Source organism: Salmo trutta, unplaced genomic scaffold, assembly GCF_901001165.1.
Source record: "Salmo trutta unplaced genomic scaffold, fSalTru1.1, whole genome shotgun sequence".
NCBI lineage: Eukaryota > Metazoa > Chordata > Actinopteri > Salmoniformes > Salmonidae > Salmo > Salmo trutta.
Genome location: NW_021822521.1, coordinates 67,501 through 88,205, shown reverse-complemented (window position 1 = coordinate 88,205; position 20,705 = coordinate 67,501). Strand labels below are relative to the sequence as shown.

Sequence of the window (20,705 nt, the reverse complement as noted above, 5' to 3'; positions counted from 1 at the left end):
GAGGACCGCCACAGGAAAGGAAGACCCAGAGTTACCTCTGCTGCAGAGGAGAGGATAAGTTCATTAGAATTACCAGCCCAAATAAATGCTTCACAGAGTTGAAGTAATGGACACACCTCAACATCAACTGTTCAGAGGAGAACAGTTGATGTTCAGGCCGTCACGGTGGAACTGCTGTAAAGAAACCACTACTAAAGGTCACCAATAACAAGAAACGTGCTTGGGCCAACAAACACGAGCAATGGACATTAGACCGGTGGAAATCTGTCCTTTGGTCTGAAGAGTCCAACATTTAGAATTCTGGTTCCAACCACTCTGTCATTGTGAGACGCAGAGTAGGTGAATGGAGCATGGAGGAGGTGGTGTGGGGTTGCTTTGCTGGTGACACTGTCTGTGATTTAATTAGAATTCGAGGCACACTTAACCAGCATGGCTACCACAGCATTCTGCAGCGATACACCATCCTGTCTGGTTTGCCCTTAGTGGGACTATCATTTGTTTTTCAACAGGACAATGACCCAACACACCTCCAGGCTGTGTAAGGTCTATTCGACCAAGAAGGAGAGTGATGGAGTGCTGCATCAGATGACCTGGGCTCCACAATCAGCGACCTCAACCCAATTGAGATGGTTTGGGATGAGTTGGACCACAGAGTGAAGGAAAAGCAGCCCACAAGTGCTCAGCATATGTGGGAACTCCTTCAAGACTGTTGGAAAAGCATTCCAGGTGAAGCTGGTTAAGAGAATGCCAAGAGTGTGCAAAGCTGTCATGAAGGCAAAGGGTCACTACTTTGAAGAATCTACAATATAAAAAACTTTTTTCGTTACTACACGATTCCAAGTAATGGACATGGTTCTCTATCCCTCAGGGTCCCTGGCCACACACAGCCGTTAACAGAGCACAGCTCCAGGGATGAGGGGAAAGTAATGGACATGGTTCTCTATCCCTCAGGGTCCCTGGTCACACACAGCCGTTAACAGAACACAGCTCCAGGGATGAGGGGAAAGTAATGGACATGGTTCTCTATCCCTCAGGGTCCCTGGCCACACACAGCCGTTAACAGAGCACAGCTCCAGGGATGAGGGGAAAGTAATGGACAGGGTTCTCTATCCCTCAGGGTCCCTGGTCACACACAGCCGTTAACAGAACACAGCTCCAGGGATGAGGGGAAAGTAATGGACAGGGTTCTCTATCCCTCAGGGTCCCTGGTCACACACAGCCGTTAACAGAACACAGCTCCAGGGATGAGGGGAAAGTAATGGACATGGTTCTCTATCCCTCAGGGTCCCTGGTCACACACAGCCGTTAACAGAACACAGCTCCAGGGATGAGGGGAAAGTAATGAACAGGGTTCTCTATCCCGAGGGGCTGCCGAGTGGCGCAGTGGTGTAAGGCACTACATCTCAGTGCAAGAGGCGTCACTATAGTACCTGGTTCGAATCCAGGCTGTATCACATCCAGCCGTGATTAGGAATCCCATAGGGCGGCGCACAATTGACCGAGCGCTGGCCGGGGTAGGCCGTCATTGTAAATAAGAATTTAACTGACTTGCCTCGTTCAATAAGGGTTTACACATGGACATGTACATCAGGTGATGAGTCATTCACCTCACAGTCAAATAAAATTATATTAAATTAGTGTGAAGAGACACAGGTTTTGAAAGAATGCTGAAGGAGGTTGATGAAAAATAAGTGGTGGGTACTATATGAGCCTTCTGGTTATGTGCATAGTTGTGGTCTATTGGTTTCACAGTGATCCTTTAGCCCCACCATGTGGTCATTGTTATAGCTGCAAAAACATCTCTGAATATAGAGAACGTGTCCTGGCTGGCTGTGAAGGAAACATCAAATGAAATACTCAAATCAACTGCATTGCACAGTCACACACATTCAGGAAAACACATCATTCGTACATTTCTAAATGGGCATACTAGCTAGCTGTCTACTTACTCAGTGCATGGTAGATAGGTTTGTGGTACATTTCTAAATGGGCATACTAGCTAGCTGTCTACTTACTCAGTGCATGGTAGATAGGTTTGTGGTACATTTCTAAATGGGCATACTAGCTAGCTGTCTACTTACTCAGTGCATGGTAGATAGGTTTGTGGTACATTTCTAAATGGGCATACTAGCTAGCTGTCTACTTACTCAGTGCATGGTAGATAGGTTTGTGGTACATTTCTAAATGGGCATACTAGCTAGCCGTCTACTTACTCAGTGCATGGTAGATAGGTTTGTGGTACATTTCTAAATGGGCATACTAGCTAGCCGTCTACTTACTCAGTGCATGGTAGATAGGTTTGTGGTACATTTCTAAATGGGCATACTAGCTAGCTGTCTACTTACTCAGTGCATGGTAGATAGGTTTGTGGTACATTTCTAAATGGGCATACTAGCTAGCTGTCTACTTACTCAGTGCATGGTAGATAGGTTTGTGGTACATTTCTAAATGGGCATACTAGCTAGCCGTCTACTTACTCAGTGCATGGTAGATAGGTTTGTGGTACATTTCTAAATGGGCATACTAGCTAGCCGTCTACTTACTCAGTGCATGGTAGATAGGTTTGTGGTACATTTCTAAATGGGCATACTAGCTAGCCGTCTACTTACTCAGTGCATGGTAGATAGGTTTGTGGTACATTTCTAAATGGGCATACTAGCTAGCCGTCTACTTACTCAGTGCATGGTAGATAGGTTTGTGGTACATTTCTAAATGGGCATACTAGCTAGCTGTCTACTTACTCAGTGCATGGTAGATAGGTTTGTGGTACATTTCTAAATGGGCATACTAGCTAGCTGTCTACTTACTCAGTGCATGGTAGATAGGTTTGTGGTACATTTCTAAATGGGCATACTAGCTAGCCGTCTACTTACTCAGTGCATGGTAGATAGGTTTGTGGTACATTTCTAAATGGGCATACTAGCTAGCCGTCTACTTACTCAGTGCATGGTAGATAGGTTTGTGTTTTCCCTGTAGCCTGATTGCACACATAGTGGCAATCTTCCCTGGAGGCTGCATCCGAGCGTCTATCAGGTACCACGACCTGGCAAAGGTAGCCCATTGCTGAATAAAGGGGAATAGAGAGAGATCAAGTCAATTCAGAGTTTTAGACACAGTAGTAGCACAGCATCCCTCATCAACACACAGTTGTCAGTTCTCAAAACACAAACATGTAGCTACAGGTTGGCTTGGGCACACGGATTCAATTCATACTATAAATCATTGCAAGAAAATATCCCACTGTAATTTAAGACTACGATTTAATAAAGAGATTTGCTAGCTGGACAGATTACGGATAGCTAGCTAGCGTTAGCTACATGTACCATCGGAAAGCGATGAGTTTGCATATAACTAACAGTGACACATGTAATGCTAGTTCTAAATAAAATGAGATCACATGTTGTTATGTGTAAAAGTATTACCTGGGCAGATTTAGTAAAACTGGACATTCTACATGAATTACGAGCACATCATTTCAGATTGACCCCCAACGTGAGCAGATGGTGCAGCGTTGTCTTGAGTCGAAACAGGGATAAAAACTCAGTTCCTTGGTCCAAATTGTAAATCTGATCCTGAAATCCTGAATGGATAAGTAATACATTTTCGGTTATTAATATGTAACCGATGATATTGGTATATTTTAGGGAGGAAACCATCAAAGAATATGCTAAACAATATTTGGTTTTGATAATATCGGTCATGGTCATTAAAAATGTATTTTCCCGCCGGTTGTATTTTGAAGTCGCGCCTTGACGTCACCAGAACTCTAGATGACAACTTCCGTTTCACCAGAGAGAGCGCGCGGAAATGAATTTGATAATACGAAAAGAAGTCCCCACAACTTTTTATTTACATTTATATTGAACACTGATGGTAGAGTATTCAGAGGAATGGATCGGTACGTGCTAGTTGTTTCTTTTAACCAAGAAGAGGATAAATGCGTGAAGGGTACGTTAACGATACCTTTATAGCGGACTCGGATTAGCTAAATTACTGTACTGTAGTAGGCAGCAGCAGAGCCATCTATAGTAGAAAGGATGATAAACATACTATGAGGAATGGTGGTGTTCTTGTAAATGTAAGTCATAACTTCTTGAATGATTGTAATCGTTTATTTTACAGCGTTGGAGGCTGCCAAACAGATCTATGATAAACTGGGGAACATCTCCAGTTGTATTTCAAAAAGGAGGGTTTCTCTGTTTCCAGGTAAGCCAATGTATTGTTTGTGTGTGTCAGGTGTCTTGCTTGCAGAAACGATTGCAATGTGTCTACCTGCTTTTAAATATTGTAAGGGGTTAAGTAACATTTGCTAATTGTGATTCCGTCATCTTTCTCATCTGCCTCCTAAGCCTGCTCTCTGAGTGGTGGTCCAGCCTCACAGAGGTGGTATTTTGCTGTCCAGGCATGCCATGGGACATCTCAGGTAAGTGTCATGTCAAGGGATGTCTTGTATTAGTCAGGGATGTCTTTCTGCCCCTACTCTGTCCTTCTTTGTGTTTACACTGGAGATGTCTGCCTATGTCCTGCTCCGCAAGCAGCTTCTACTGTTGAACACAACATCCAACCATTTCATCAGTTATACATGACACATTCATCACAGTCTTCTGTTTCTTTTTGGGGGGGGGGGTCCTCAAACCTATTGACCACATTGGCTGACTGTCATCACCTATTGGCTGACTGTCATCACCTATTGACCACATTGACTGACTGTCATGACCTATTGGGTGACTGTCATCACCTATTGGCCACATTGGCTGACTGTCATCACCTATTGACTGACTGTCATCACCTATTGACCACATTGACTAACTGTCATCACCTATTGGGTGACTGTCATCACCTATTGGGTGACTGTCATCACCTATTGGGTGACTGTCATCACCTATTGGGTGACTGTCATCACCGATTGGGTTGCTGTCATCACCTATTGACCACATTGGGTGACTGTCATCACCTATTGACCACATTGGCTGACTGTCATCACCTATTGACCACATTGACTGACTGTCATCACCGATTGGGTGACTGTCATCACCTATTGACCACATTGGCTGACTGTCATCACCTATTGACCACATTGACTGACTGTCATCACCTATTGACTGACTGTCATCACCTATTGGGTGACTGTCATCACCTATTGGCTGACTGTCATCACCTATTGACCACATTGACTGACTGCCATCCTTCCTGTTTCTGGTTGTAGTTCTGCAGTACAGAGTGGGAGGAGCTGGGTAGTTGTCAGAAGAACGATGACCAGGAGGAAAGCCCCAGCACTATGGAGGCCTGTCTCAGTGCTCTGGATGACCAGGAGGAGAAGACTGACCAGCCTGACCCACAGCAGACACAGTATGAGTGATATTCACAGGGCTCTACAGCGCCACCATTGGACTTACATTTACAACTAAAAATAGATGTGTGGCCGAACTGCAAAAGTCAAGTATGAGCACATGTGCGAGTAAAATGTATAAGTACGAAGTGACCGGAGATTCAGTCTCAGTCAGACATGCGAGTTTCACCGTTACCACGGCAACCTCCCACCCCATAAAGGGCCAGCTGAACATTGTTGTCTCGCCTAAGTGACTCAAATATTTGAGGGTACATTGTGCTTGATTTAGCATAGAACACACCAAAAACGTTTTGTCATTTCTTATCATTAAAACACTCTTTCTCAAATATTTTATTTTTGTGCTCCTAAATGTTTCAACTAAGGAGCACATGTGCTCCTTGTAAAACATGTCAGCATAGAGCCCTGTTTTAATTCTGTTGCACATCCCAGCTCTGTGCTCTTCTTTAATACTACTTCTGCAGTGTTTAAGCAAACTTACAAACGTTTACCATATTTCCTCTGAGATGTTCTAGAACTTGTAAATATCCCATTTCCTGGCTGTATTGAAATGTCGTGCCCTGTCAGTGGTGAATAAATGAATAGTTGTATGAATAAAGTTCTGATTTGGGATGACTGCAGGTTGTATGAAGAGGCAGCAGAGGGACTACATCAGTTATCAGACAAGCTTCCCCCTCCAGGTAACTCACTCCATTCACCTTGGTTCATTTGGCCAGACCGAGAAAGAGTCCTCTATATTCATGTATCTTATCCAGGAGTTCTCTATATTACCTACATCCCTGGGCTTGTGTTGTGTTTTATAGCTGACTCTGTTTCTCTCCCAGGAAAAGCTCTGCTAGATCTGATATTTGTGTTAGTTTACTAGGTGTTTTATGGCTGACTGTTCCCCTCTGTTTCTCCTAGATGTAATAATATTTGTCAGTTTACTAGGTGTTTTATGGCTGACTGTTCCCCTCTGTTTCTCCTAGATGTAATATTTGTGTCAGTTTACTAGGTGTTTTATGGCTGACTGTTCCCCTCTGTTTCTCCTAGATGTAATAATATTTGTCAGTTTACTAGGTGTTTTATGGCTGACTGTTCCCCTCTGTTTCTCCTAGATGTAATAATATTTGTCAGTTTACTAGGTGTTTTATGGCTGACTGTTCCCCTCTGTTTCTCTTAGATGTAATATTTGTGTCAGTGTACTAGGTGTTTTATGGCTGACTGTTCCCCTCTGTTTCTCCTAGATGTAATATTTGTGTCAGTTTACTAGGTGTTTTATGGCTGACTGTTCCCCTCTGTTTCTCTTAGATGTAATATTTGTGTCAGTTTACTAGGTGTTTTATGGCTGACTCTGTTTCTCCTCCAGGAAAAGCTCTGCTAGATGTGATATTGTGTCAGTGTACTAGGTGTTTTATGGTTGACTCTGTTTCTCCTAGATGTAATATTTGTGTCAGTTTACTAGGTGTTTTATGGCTGACTCTGTTTCTTCTCCAGGAAAAGCTCTGCTAGATGTGATATTTCTGGGTTTTGCTGAAGAAGCTCCTAAGCTGAAGGACTTCCTCCCTGTGATTGGCTCGTTGAAACACATGCAGACATGGCACTCAGCCAAGATGACCATAGTGACTGAACACCAAGCTGGGTAAGGACAAAGAACCATTATACAAAATGATGAGTCCGCTTGACACTGGAATCCTCCCAGCAGTTGTACCTGTGTGATCTCCATTTTACCACTAGAGGGCAGCATAGAGTTGTTGAATGGCTAAATACATAGATAAACTGATGTCTATCCTCCTTTACTTGTTCCTCCAGGTGGCAGAAGCCAGCCTCCAACCTGTCAGCCAGAGTAGTAGATCCCAGAAGCATCATGACCTGTATTGATGAGAGGGAGTTATGGAGAGGAGGTGTTCTCATCAGAGAGAAAAAGGTAAGATTATTTAGTCAGTCAGAATGGTTTATACAAGTATTTTGACTGTTGTATCCATATACTTGACCACTAGGGGGTGTATGTTAGTAAATCAGCAATGCGAAAGGAAAGTGGGTGTATTTGAAGTATTACACTATGATGTGGGGTCCATTCCGAAAGTATTTACTTTTTCTACATTTTGTTACGTTTACAGCCTTATTCTAAAATTGATTATATAGTTTTTCCCCCTTCTATCTACACACAATACCCCATAATGACAAAGCAAAAACAGGTTTAGATGTTTTTGCAAATGTATTAACAATAAAAGAAATATCACATTTAGATAAGTATTCAGACCCTTTACTCAGTACTTTGTTGAAGCATCTTAGGCAGCGATTACAGCCTTGCGTCTTCTTGGGTATGACGCTACAAGCTTGGTACACCTATATTTGTGGAGTTTCTCCCATTGTTCTCTGCAGAGCCTCTCAAGCTCTGTCAAGATGGATGGGGAGTGTCACTGCACAGCTATTTTCAGGTCTCTCCAGTGATGTTTGATCGGGTTCAAGTCCGGGCTCTGGCTGGGCCATTCAAGGACATTCAGAGATTTGTCCGGAAGCCACTCCTGCGTTGTCTTGGCTGTGTACATAGGGTCGAAGGTGAACCTTCGTCCCAGTTTGAGGTGCTGAGCGCTCTGGAGCAGGTTTTCATCAAGGATCTCTCTGTACTTTGGTCCGTTCATCTTTCCCTTGATCCTGACTAGTCTTGACAGTCCCTGCTGCTGAAAAACATCCCCACAGCATGATGCTGCCACCACTATGCTTCACCGTAGGGATGGTGCCAGGTTTCCTCCAAATGTGACACTTGGCATTCAGGCTAAGGAGTTCAATCTTGGTTTCATCAGACCAGAGAATCTTGTTTCTCATGGTCTGAGAGTCTTTAGGTGCCTTTTGGCAAACTCCATGCGGGCTTTCATGTGCCTTTTACTGAGGAGTGGCTTCCACAGAGGAACTCTGGAGCGCTGTCAGAGTGACCATCGGGTTCTTGGTCACCTCTTTGACCAAGGCCCTTTTCCCCGATTGCCTAGTTTGGCCAGGCATCCAGCTCTAGGATGAGTCTTGGCGGTTCCAAACTTCTTCCATTTAAGAATGATGGAGGCCACTGTGTTCTTGGGGACCTTCAATGCTGCAGAAATTGTTTGGTATCCTTCCCCAGATCGGTGCCTCAACACAATCCTGTCTCGTTAGCTCTACGGACAATTCCTTTGACCTCATGGCTTGGTTTTTGCTCTGACATGCACTGTCAACTGTGGGACCTTATATAGACAGGTGTGTGCCTTTCTAAATCATGTCCAATCAATTGAATTTACCACAGGTGGGCTCCAATCAAGTTGTAGAAACATTGCAAGGATGATCAATGGAAACAGGATGCACCTGAGCTCAATTTCAAGTCTCATAGGAAAGGGTCGGAATACTTATGTAAATAAGGTATTTCTGTTTTTTATATTTAATACATTTGCTAACATTTCTAAACTGTTTTTGCTTTGTCATTATGGGGTATTATGTGTAGATTGAGATTTTTTTTATTTCATTCATTTTAGAATAAATCAAATCAATTTTATTTGTCACATGCGCCGAATACAACAGGTGTAGTAGACCTTAGAGTGAAATGCTTACTTACAAGCCCCTAACCAACAAATCAGTTTTAAGAATTTTAAAAAAAGAAAAGAAAAAGAATAAGAAATAAAAGTAACAAATAATTAAAAAGCAGCAGTAAAATAACAATAGCGAGGCTATACACAGGGGGTACCGGTACAGAGTCAATGTGGAGGCTATATACAGGGTGTTACGGTACAGAGTCAATGTGGAGGCTATATACAGGGTGTTACGGTACAGAGTCAATGTGGAGGCTATATACAGGGTGTTACGGTACAGAGTCAATGTGGAGGCTATATACAGGGTGTTACGGTACAGAGTCAATGTGGAGGCTATATACAGGGGGTACCGGTACAGAGTCAATGTGGAGGCTATATACAGGGGGTACCGGTACAGAGTCAATGTGGAGGCTATATACAGGGTGTTACGGTACAGAGTCAATGTGGAGGCTATATACAGGGTGTTACGGTACAGAGTCAATGTGCGGGGGCTCCGGTTAGTCGAGGAAATATGTACATGTAGGTAGAGTTAAAGTGACTATGCGTAGATAATAACAGAGTAGCAGCAGTGTAAAAGAGGGGCGGGGGGGCAATGCAAATAGTCTGGGTAGCCATTTGATTAGATGTTCAGGGGTCTTGGGGGTAGAAGCTGTTTAGAAGCCTCTTGGACCTAGACTTGGTGCTCCGGTACCGCTTGCCGTGCGGTAGCAGAGAGAACAGTCTGACTAGGGTGGCTGGAGTCTTTGACCATTTTTAGGGCCTTCCTCTGACACCGCCTGGTATAGAGGTCCTGGATGGCAAGAAGCTTGGCCCCAGGGATGTACTGGGCCATACGCACTACCCTCTGTAGTTTTTATTTTACCTTCATTTAACTAGGCAAGTCAGTTAAGAACAAATTCTTATTTACAATGACGGCCTAGGAACAGTGGGTTAACTGCCTGTTCAGGGGCAGAAAGACAGATTTTTACCTTGTCAGCTGGTGGATTTGAACTTGCAACCTTTCGGTTACTAGTTCAACGCTCTAACCACAAGGCTACCCTGCTACCCTGCCTTGCGGTCGTAGGCCGAGCAGTTGCCATACCAAGCAGTGATGCAACCAGTCAGGATGCTCTCGATGGTGCAGCTCTAGAACCGTTTGAGGATCTGAGGACCCATGCCAAATCTTTTCAGTCTCCTGAGGGGGAATAGGCTAAGTAACAAAAGGGAAGTGGCCTGAATACTTTCTGAATGCACTGTAGATTATGCTGCCCTGAGAGAATGTATAGGGGTCATGTGTGGGTCAGGGTGCTCAGTGTGTGCCAAGCCTAGGGCTGTAATGAAGGGCTCTTCTCTCTGGAGGCCTTGCTGGGCCTGGAGACAGAGGTTAAGGGTCACTGCAAATCCACAGCCCCCTGGCTGGCACACTGGACCACTGCCAGGGTTACTAACCTCTTCACCCAGCCCCCTGACTGGCACACAGGGGGGCATGAGAACCTGCTGTTCCTGGCCCTGAACCCAAACCCCAGTCTCCACCGCTGCTCTTATGACTCAGCCGTTATTGATTGTAGATCCTCCGTCTTGGTACTGCTGGTACTCAATGAGAGTTGATAGACGTGTTTGTGAATTTAGCCTTTTTAATGTGGCTCAGTTGGTAGAGCATGGTGTGTGCAACACCAGGGTTGTGGGTTCAATTCCCATGGGGGGCCAGTACAAAAAAAAAAGAAGAAAAAAAAGAAATGCATGAAATGTATGTATTCACTACTGTAAGTCGCTCTGGATAAGAGCGTCTGCTAAATGACTAAAATGTAAAATGTAAAAATGTAATGTTCGTTTGATTAGAGTGTATTTTTGCCAAGTCAAGATCACACATTTTAGATGTGCAACTTTACAACACAACTTCCTCTCTAGAGTTGACCTTTCCCCTTTCCATCCTTCAGAAGACGTCAGCTCAGCTGTAACAGTGTAATTAGGGTTTTCCATAGGACGTTGACAAAAAAGTATTCTTTTTTTTTTTAAGGAACTCAGTCGGGGTCTAGATATATTGTTGAGAGTTAGAATAGTAGAATACACAAGGTGCAATTTCTTAACTTGGTAGTGCATCAGAAGTTGTTATGTTTTATGTCACTCACTGACATTCACTCAATTAGCCCATATCAGTTAAAAAGGTAACACATTTTTTAGTCTAGCCAGTTATCTAAACTTGTAGTAATCTTTGCTGAATTATCCACTAGGCACATATGGAAGGTACCCAGGGGCCCTGACCTCCAGGGAGCCCCCATTTGATTTTGTTAGTCAATCTTACTCAAAAATCATGTTAACATGGCATAAGTCATGGCAAAATGTGTACACTTGCAGAAAATGTGCTTTAAAATGGAAAAGAATGTCTCCCCACCCCATGGCAAAATGTGTAGAATTGCAGGAAATTAGCTGTAAAACTGCAACAACAAAAAAGTTCTGTAAAGCAAATATATTTGTTTACCTTTTTGTTAATAAAATACTTTTTCTGCTAACAGATTCCTATGTCTGTATTAAATGATAGTTTTTAATCCTGGTGCTGAGTTAATGTGAGGTAATGTGTAGTGGCTAGTTGTATAGCTAATAGGTTAGGTGTATGAAATGTATCTTGTTTTTCGTTTTTTAAACAACTGATTGGATCAATATTTTTCATATTCAGTATTTTATTAGGATCCCCGTTAGCTGTTGAGAAAGCAGCAGCTCCTCTTCCTGGGTTCCACAGAACATGAAACATAATACAGAACATTAATAGACAACAGCTCAAGGACAGAACTACATAATACAAATATCTGTTCAATTATTTGAATTCCATTTTTTGTATTTTTTTTGGTGAGCTCAATGCTCAGTTTCTCTAGAGATAAATCTGATCAAGCCCAACTGTGTGATGTAGTAGGGAGTTGTAGTTACCAACAGGCCAATATTCTACATAATTTAGCACAGAAAACAACATAGTAATTAACTACAATGACCATAATCCATTGCTCGCCTACTTGTCCGGTCTGTGTGGTGCAAGACGTGGAGTGGAAGAGAAGATACAGAAGAACGTGCGATCGAGAGAGATGGAGGGAAGTTACTTCGAAGGAATCTCTACCTGAAAATACATGATCTAAGTGATTGATAGTTGGTATTCAGCAGTCATACAAGTATGCCTTATTTACTCTGAAGAACTAATAAGATATGGATTTTGGCAGACAGCATAGGTAGCAGCTCTATAGAGATGAGATGATGACGGAATGAAATTATAAAGTCATCAAAGAAAGCAAATGTAATATAGACAACTGAAGTATTTTATTAAAGAAATGTGAATCATTAATGGGTGTCACTACCATCATGGTAATTTTATGAATTGTTTTATTCTGTGTTCCAGCATTCAACCCACAGGTTGCATAGTGCAGGTTTAACAAAATAAACTACTAATTGTTTTTGTAATGAAACTGAACCGACCTCAGAAAGCACTAATCGCTCACCATAACCAATGTGATAAAGGCTGGTGTAATTTTTACTGTTCTCCAAAATAGCATTTTTTTTTTTTTTTTTATTGTATAGAAATGCAGTAAATTAGCTTAAACTCTCTTAAAATGTCTTGGGAATCCCCCCGGGACCTCACTAAAACAGACCCTAGACATTGATTACAGTGAGTACAGGCTGTCTTGGGAAATCTCTTTTCTAAAATGGAAACCCAGTTTGAGTTCCCTAACGATGCTGTCCTATTGATTTCTCTCCTGCGCTGTCTAACAGTTTGCCTCTGAGGTGAGGTTTGAAGGCTTCTCCCTCAGAGCCCAGGATAGAGAGACATGGTACAGCCTGCTGCCTTCTGATCCAGGATCCCATAACAACTCTGACCACAACCTACACTCGGAGGTGAGTAGTCCTACCCCCCCACCTTATCCTTCTCTACCCTATATACTACCCCACCCTACCCTATCTATCCTATTCTACCCCACCTTATCCTACCCCACCTTATCCTATCCTATCCTACCCCACCATATCTTATCCTACCCCACCCGATACTACCCCACCTTATCCCATCCTACTCCACCCTATCCTACCCCACCTCATCATATCCTACCCCACCCTATCCTACCCCACCCTATCCTATCCTACCCCACCTTATCTTATCCTACCCCACCCGATCTTACCCCACATTATCTTATCCTACCCCACCATATCTTATCCTACCCTGCCAATCCTACCCCACCGTATCATATACCACCCTACCCTACCCTATCTATCCTATTCTACCCCACCTTATCCTATCCCACCTTATCCCATCCTACTCCACCCTATCCTACCCCACCTTATCCCATCCTAATTAGAGGTCGACCGATTATGATTTTTTTCAACGCCGATACCGATTAATCGGCCGACTTTAAAAAAAATATATATATATATTTTTTGTAATTTTTTTTATTTATAATAATGACAATTACAACAATACTGAATGAACACTTATTTTAACTTAATATAATACATCAATAAAATCAATTTAGCCTCAAATAAATAATGAAACATGTTTAATTTGGTTTAAATAATGCAAAAACAAAGTGTTGAGAAGAAAGTAAAAGTGCAATATGTGCCATGTAAAAAAGCTAACGTTTAAGTTCCTTGCTCAGAACATGAGAACATATGAAAGCTGGTGGTTCCTTTTAACATGAGTCTTCAATATTCCCAGGTAAGAAGTTTTAGGTTGTAGTTATTATAGGAATTATAGGACTATTTCTCTCTGTACGATTTGTATTTCATATACCTTTGACTATTGGATGTTCTTACAGGCACTTTAGTATTGCCAGTGTAACAGTATAGCTTCCGTTCCTCTCCTCGCTCCTACCTGGGCTCGAACCAGGAACACATCGACAACAGCCACCCTCGAAGCAGCGTTACCCATGCAGAGCAAGGGAAACAACTACTCCAAGTCTCAGAGCGAGTGACGTTTGAAACGCTATTAGCGCGCACCCCGCTAACTAGCTAGCCATTTCACATCGGTTACACCACCCTAATCTTGGGAGTTGACAGGCTTGAAGTCATAAACAGCGCAATGCATTGCGAAGGGCAGCTGGCAAACGCACAAAAGTGCTGTTTGAGTGAATGCTTACGAGCCTGCTGGTGCCTACCACCGCTCAGTCAGACTGCTCTATCAAATCATAGACTTAATTATAGTATAATAAACACACAGAAATACGAGCCTTAGGTCATTAATATGGTCGAATCTGGAAACTATCATATCGAAAACAAAACGTTTTTCCTGTCAGTGTAATATGGAACCGTTCCGTATTTTATCTAATGTGTTGCATCCCTAAGTCTAAATATTCCTGTTACATTGCACAACCTTCAATGTTATGTCATAATTACGTAAAATTCTGGAAAATTAGTTCGCGACGAGCCAGGCGGCCCAAACTGTTGCATATACCCTGACTCTGCGTGCAATGAACGCAAAATGACACAATTTCACCTGGTTAATATTTTCTGCTAACCTGGATTTCTTTTAGCTAAATATGCAGGTTTAAAAATATATACTTCTGTGTATTGATTTTAAGAAAGGCATTGATGTTTATGGTTAGGAGCAGTCGTGCAACGATTGTGCTTTTTTCGCAAATGCGCTTTTGTTAAATCATCCCCCGTTTGGCGAAGTTGGCTGTCTTTGTTAGGAAGAAATAGTCTTCACAGTTCGCAACGAGCCAGGTGGCCCAAACTGCTGCATATACCCTGACTCTGTTTGCAAGAGAAGTGACACATTTTCCCTAGTTAAAAGAAATTCATGTTAGCAGGCAATATTAACTAAATATGCAGGTTTAAAAATATATACTTGTGTATTGATTTTAAGAAAGGCATTGATGTTTATGGTTTGAGCAACGTGTATCTAAGCGATTATATGCAACGCAGGACAGGCTAGATAAACTAGTAATATCATCAACCATGTGTAGTTAATTAGTGATTATGATTGATTGATTGTTTTTTATAAGATAAGTTTAATGCTAGCTAGCAACTTACCTTGGCTTCTTACTGCATTTGCGTAACAGGCAGGCTCCTCGTGGAGTGCAATGTAAAGCAGGTGGTTAGAGCGTTGGACTAGTTAACCGTAAGGTTGCAAGATTGAATCCCTGAGCTGACAAGGTAAAAATCTGTCGTTCTGCCCCTGAACAAGGCAGTTAACCCACCGTTCCTAGGCCATCATTGAAAGTAAGAATGTGTTCTTAACTGACTTGCCTAGTTAAATAAAGGTCTAAACATTTTTTTACAAAATCTGCCAAATCGGCGTCCAAAAATACTGATTTCCGATTGTTATGAAAACGTGAAATCGGCCCCAATTAATCGGCCATTCCGATTAATCGGTCGACCTCTAATCCTAATCTACCCTGTCCTGCCCCACCTTATCCTATCCTACCCAATCTTATCCCTTATCACACCTTCCAGTTCTGTCTGCTACTGACTCACTGTCCTACCCTACCTCCAACCTTCCAGTTCTACCAGCTACTGACTCACTGTCCTACCCTACCTCCAACCTTCCCGTTCTACCAGCTACTGACTCACTGTCCTACCCTACCTCCAACCTTCCAGTTCTACCAGCTACTGACTCACTGTTCTACCCTACCTCCAACCTTCCAGTTCTACCAGCTACTGACTCACTGTCCTACCCTACCTCCAACCTTCCAGTTCTACCAGCTACTGACTCACTGTTCTACCCTACCTCCAACCTTCCAGTTCTACCAGCTACTGACTCACTGTCCTACCCTACCGCCAACCTTCCAGTTCTACCAGCTACTGACTCACTGTCCTACCCTACCTCCAACCTTCCAGTTCTGTCTGCTACTGACTCACTATCCCACCCTAACTCCAACCTTCCAGTTCTGTCTGCTACTGACTCACTGTCCTACCCTACCTCCAATCTTCCAGTTCTACCAGCTACTGACTCACTGTCCTACCCTACCGCCAACCTTCCAGTTCTACCAGCTACTGACTCACTGTCCTACCCTACCGCCAACCTTCCAGTTCTACCAGCTACTGACTCACTGTCCTACCCTACCTCCACCCTTCCAGTTCTACCAGCTACTGACCCACTGTCCTACCCTACCGCCAACCTTCCAGTTCTACCAGCTACTGACTCACTGTCCTACCCTACCGCCAACCTTCCAGTTCTACCAGCTACTGACTCACTGTCCTACCCTACCTCCACCCTTCCAGTTCTACCAGCTACTGACTCACTGTCCTACCCTACCTCCAATCTTCCAGTTCTGTCTGCTACTGACTCACTGTCCTACCCTACCTCCAACCTTCCAGTTCTGTCTACTACTGACTCACTGTCCTACCCTACCTCCAATCTTCCAGTTCTACCAGCTACTGACTCACTGTCCTACCCTACCGCCAACCTTCCAGTTCTACCAGCTACTGACTCACTGTCCTACCCTACCTCCAACCTTCCAGTTCTACCAGCTACTGACTCACTGTCCACCAGAGTAAGCATCTTTTCTCACTGAGACACTGCTATGTAAACACATGTGTTTTTACACAGCTTTTAATACTATCAGTTGTTTTAGGGGTTAAAAGCAGACTCAAACTTACGCTCCTACAGAGCCCTAAAGGTGTTCAGACATCCATTAATCACACTTTTTCAATAAAACACTGCTTAATAAAATACAAATAAAATATTTAGCTTCAGCCATCTAACACGGTAGGTGTTTCTGTCAGAGAGAGAGGGAGAAACAGAGAGAAACAGAGCGAATGACAGAGAGGGAGAAAGAGAGCGAGGGAGTGAGCTCAGTTACTGTCCATGTTGCTGTCTCTCCTCTCCAGGCTCTGCTGCCATAAAAATCAGAGTGTTGCTCTAATGACTTTTCCACTAAAGATGAATCATGGCTGTTCTATGTAGCGACGGACACACACACACGCTCAGTTATTCAACTCTTGGACTGTTTACTTGTGGTACACCCAGCTGATTTATAACACCCATATTGATTAGCTAGTGTCGGTAAATTCCTTTTAGTTCCATGCCAGGCAGTATCTATGATTATTATTATTATTGTTGTTCTGGGAGAGTGTGATTGTAGTAAAAGTGATTGTGCTGATCTGTGTTTATGGTGTTGTTGAGACCATGACTAACCATCTGTTGTCTCTGTGGAACTAAAGGAGAGAGGTGGGTGTTGTGGTGGAGGATGTTCAAGGTAGTGCACTATATAGGGCATATGGTGTGTGTAGTGTACTATATAGGGCATATGGTGTGTGTAGTGTACTATATAGGGCATATGGTGTGTGTAGTGTACTGTATAGGGCATATGGTATGTGTAGTGTACTGTATAGGGCATATGGTGTGTGTAGTGTACTATATAGGGCATATGGTGTGTGTAGTGTACTATATAGGGCATATGGTGTGTGTAGTGTACTGTATAGGGCATATGGTATGTGTAGTGTACTGTATAGGGCATATGGTGTGTGTAGTGTACTATATAGGGCATATGGTGTGTGTAGTGTACTATATAGGGCATATGGTGTGTGTAGTGTACTGTAGGGGATAGGGTGTCTGAGTAGTGCACTATATAGGGCATATGGTGTGTGTAGTGTACTATATATGGCATATGGTGTGTGTAGTGTACTATATAGGGCATATGGTGTGTGTAGTGTACTGTATAGGGCATATGGTGTGTGTAGTGTACTATATATGGCATATGGTGTGTGTAGTGTACTGTAGGGAATAGGGTGTCTGAGTAGTGCACTATATAGGGCATATGGTGTGTGTAGTGTACTATATAGGGCATATGGTGTGTGTAGTGTACTGTAGGGAATAGGGTGTCTGAGTAGTGCACTATATAGGGGATATGATGTGTGTAGTGTACTGTGTGGATAGGGGATATGGTGTGTGTAGTGTACTGTGTGGATAGGGGATATGGTGTGTGTAGTGTACTGTGTGGATAGGGGATATGGTGTGTGTAGTGTACTGTGTGGATAGGGGATATGGTGTGTGTGGTGTACTGTGTGGATAGGGGATATGGTGTGTGTAGTGTACTGTGTGGATAGGGGATATGGTGTATGTAATGTACTGTGTGGATAGGGGATATGGTGTGTGTGTGTGTAGTGTACTGTGTGGATAGGGGATATGGTGTGTGTAGTGTACTGTGTGGATAGGGGATATGGTGTGTGTGTGTGGTGTACTGTATGTATAGGCTCTATAGTAGTCAGTGGGCCTGGCCTGACTGCACCCTCTATGAAGAATTCACCTCTCAAAGAACCCAGGACCATATGTCCAATCCCCTCTTGCCTCCCCTCGCTCCTGACAATTCCCACCAGAGAACCTGTGTGAACTCCCAGGCCAGGCCAGCTGTAACTCCCAGGCCAGGCCAGCTGTAACTCCCAGGCCAGGCCAGCTGTAACTCCCAGGCCAGGCCAGGCCAGGCCAGCTGTAACTCCCAGGCCAGGCCAGGCCAGGCCAGCTGTAACTCCCAGGCCAGGCCAGGCCAGGCCAGCTGTAACTCCCAGGCCAGGCCAGGCCAGCTGTAACTCCCAGGCCAGGCCAGGCCAGCTGTAACTCCCAGGCCAGGCCAGGCCAGCTGTAACTCCCAGGCCAGGCCAGCTGTAACTCCCAGGCCAGGCCAGGCCAGGCCAGCTGTAACTCCCAGGCCAGGCCAGCTGTAACTCCCAGGCCAGGCCAGGCCAGCTGTAACTCCCAGGCCAGGCCAGGCCAGCTGTAACTCTCATGCCAGCTGTAACTCCATGTCTGTATTTAGATGTGACTCATCCTAAAGCAGATGCATTACTGCACTTTCAGGAAGCTTAGCTTTAGGCCTACTTGGAGTTGCTATTAATGAAAGTATTTAGGTATTTTCTACTCTTAGTTTGCAGGGCTGAGGTTGAGGAGAAAAGCAGAAAGCAGCCTTTGCATCGATGGAATTCTATATGTTTACGGTGACCTGTGAAGGAGCTGTCTCTGTCCCTTGTTTGGGAAATGGGATTTGGAGCTAATCCTGGGCCAGAGCTCTGGAGGGGGGGGGAGCTGATAGGGTGAAAGCTATGCCAGCTACTTATTAAACTGGCCGAGCTGCACACAGTCTGATATTACCTGATACAGTCGTTGAACAAAGCTGACATTGCTGTAAAGTTAGAGGTCAATGAAAGTATTGAAACATGCCAACTAAATATCAGCATAACAGCTTCCGATTTAACCTTTAACTAGGTAAGTCAGTTAAGAACAAATTCTTATTTACAATGATGGCCTAGGAACAGTGGGTTAACTGCCTTGTTCAGTGGCAGAACAACAGATTTTTACCTTGTCAGCTCGGGGATTCGATCTTGCAACCTTCCGGTTACTAGTCCAACGCTCTAACCACTAGGCTACCTCCCGCCCCTATCAAATCAAATCAAATGTATTTATATAGCCCTTCTTACATCAGCTGATATCTCAAAGTGCTCTACAGAAACCCAGCCTAAAACCCCAAACAGCAAGCAATGCAGGTGTAGGAGCAATATTATCAAGTGGTAATATTTAAATCTAAAGCTTGTGTTGTGTGTATAATATCAGCTTTACGGTAATATTTAAATCTAAAGCTTGTGTTGTGTGTATAATATCAGCTTTACGGTAATATTTAAATCTAAAGCTTGTGTTGTGTGTATGTGTCCATCATCTTTGTCATGCTGTTCTGTGTCCTTTCACCTCCTTCTTTCTAACCCCCTCTTTCTCTCTCTCTCTTTTCTCCCTTCTGCTCCTCCCCTCTTTCTCTCTCTCTCTTTTCTCCCTTCACCTCCTCACCTCTCTCTCTCTCTTTTCTCCCTTCTTCTCCTCCTCTCTCTCTCGCTTTTCTCCCTTCATCTCCTCCCCTCTCTCTCTCTCTTTTCTCCCTTCATCTCCTCCCCTCTCTCTCGCTTTTCTCCCTTCATCTCCTCCCCTCTCTCTCTCTTTTCTCCCTTCTGCTCCTCCCCTCTTTCTCTCTCTCTTTTCTCCCTTCACCTCCTCACCTCTCTCTCTCTCTTTTCTCCCTTCTTCTCCTCCTCTCTCTCTCGCTTTTCTCCCTTCATCTCCTCCCCTCTCTCTCTCTCTTTTCTCCCTTCATCTCCTCCCCTCTCTCTCGCTTTTCTCCCTTCATCTCCTCCCCTCTCTCTCTCTCTTTTCTCCCTTCATCTCCTCCCCTCTCTCTCGCTTTTCTCCCTTCATCTCCTCCCCTCTCTCTCTCTCTTTTCTCCCTTCTTCTCCTCCTCTCTCTCTCGCTTTTCTCCCTTCATCTCCTCCCCTCTCTCTCTCTCTTATCTCCCTTCTTCTCCTCCTCTCTCTCTCTCGCTTTTCTCCCTTCATCTCCTCCCCTCTCTCTCTCTCTTTTCTCCCTTCATCTCCTCCCCTCTCTCTCGCTTTTCTCCCTTCATCTCCTCCCCTCTCTCTCTCTCTTTTCTCCCTTCATCTCCTCCCCTCTCTCTCGCTTTTCTCCCTTCATCTCCTCCCCTCTCTCTCTCTCTTTTCTCCCTTCATCTCCTCCCCTCTCTCGCTCTCTCTTCTCCCTTCATCTCCTCCCTTCTTTCTCTCTCTCTCTCTTTTCTCCCTTCATCTCCTCCCCTCTTTCTCCAGGTGTTCCATTACTTCCAGTCTGTTCTAGACCTGGTTCAGTTGGTGACAGTGTCAGATATTCCCAGCTTCCTCCGCTCCAGCACAGAGTTTCACCTGTATCCTTCACATCAGCTGATGACTGAGGTGTCCACATCTCAGATAAACTGTTCCTCTCAGATCTAGAAACTGGAGATATTTAACCACATAGCTGGTTTTAAGGGAAGGGACTTTCCAGAATGTTACCAACAGTTGTATGTGAACTGCTAGACAGTCACGCTGAAAGTCAGGCTGCAGATATGGTCATTTATTT

General features: G+C 43.9%; 2 protein-coding genes across 3 annotated transcripts in view; one reads left to right on the top strand and one right to left on the bottom strand.

Annotated features, from left to right (window-relative positions):
* LOC115182481 (39S ribosomal protein L13, mitochondrial) overlaps window positions 1-3,559 on the bottom strand; it is a 33,630-nt gene extending 30,071 nt beyond the window's left edge. For both annotated transcript variants that reach the window (XM_029744084.1, XM_029744085.1), the window contains exons 1-2: window positions 3,423-3,559; window positions 2,940-3,063 (exon numbers count right to left, since the gene is read on the bottom strand). In XM_029744084.1, coding sequence (XP_029599944.1) covers window positions 2,940-3,063; window positions 3,423-3,449 — 151 coding nt within the window. In that variant the 5' untranslated portion in view covers window positions 3,450-3,559. The remainder of the gene's footprint in view (window positions 1-2,939; window positions 3,064-3,422) is intronic.
* Window positions 3,560-3,767: 208 nt separating this feature from the next.
* Window positions 3,768-20,705, top strand: part of mtbp (MDM2 binding protein) — a 50,060-nt gene continuing 33,122 nt past the window's right edge. The window contains exons 1-9 of the mRNA XM_029744083.1: window positions 3,768-3,948; window positions 4,123-4,206; window positions 4,350-4,423; window positions 5,207-5,349; window positions 5,969-6,027; window positions 6,824-6,968; window positions 7,139-7,253; window positions 12,616-12,738; window positions 20,417-20,511. Of these exons, the coding sequence (XP_029599943.1) occupies window positions 3,771-3,948; window positions 4,123-4,206; window positions 4,350-4,423; window positions 5,207-5,349; window positions 5,969-6,027; window positions 6,824-6,968; window positions 7,139-7,253; window positions 12,616-12,738; window positions 20,417-20,511 (1,016 nt within the window). The 5' untranslated portion in view covers window positions 3,768-3,770. The remainder of the gene's footprint in view (window positions 3,949-4,122; window positions 4,207-4,349; window positions 4,424-5,206; window positions 5,350-5,968; window positions 6,028-6,823; window positions 6,969-7,138; window positions 7,254-12,615; window positions 12,739-20,416; window positions 20,512-20,705) is intronic.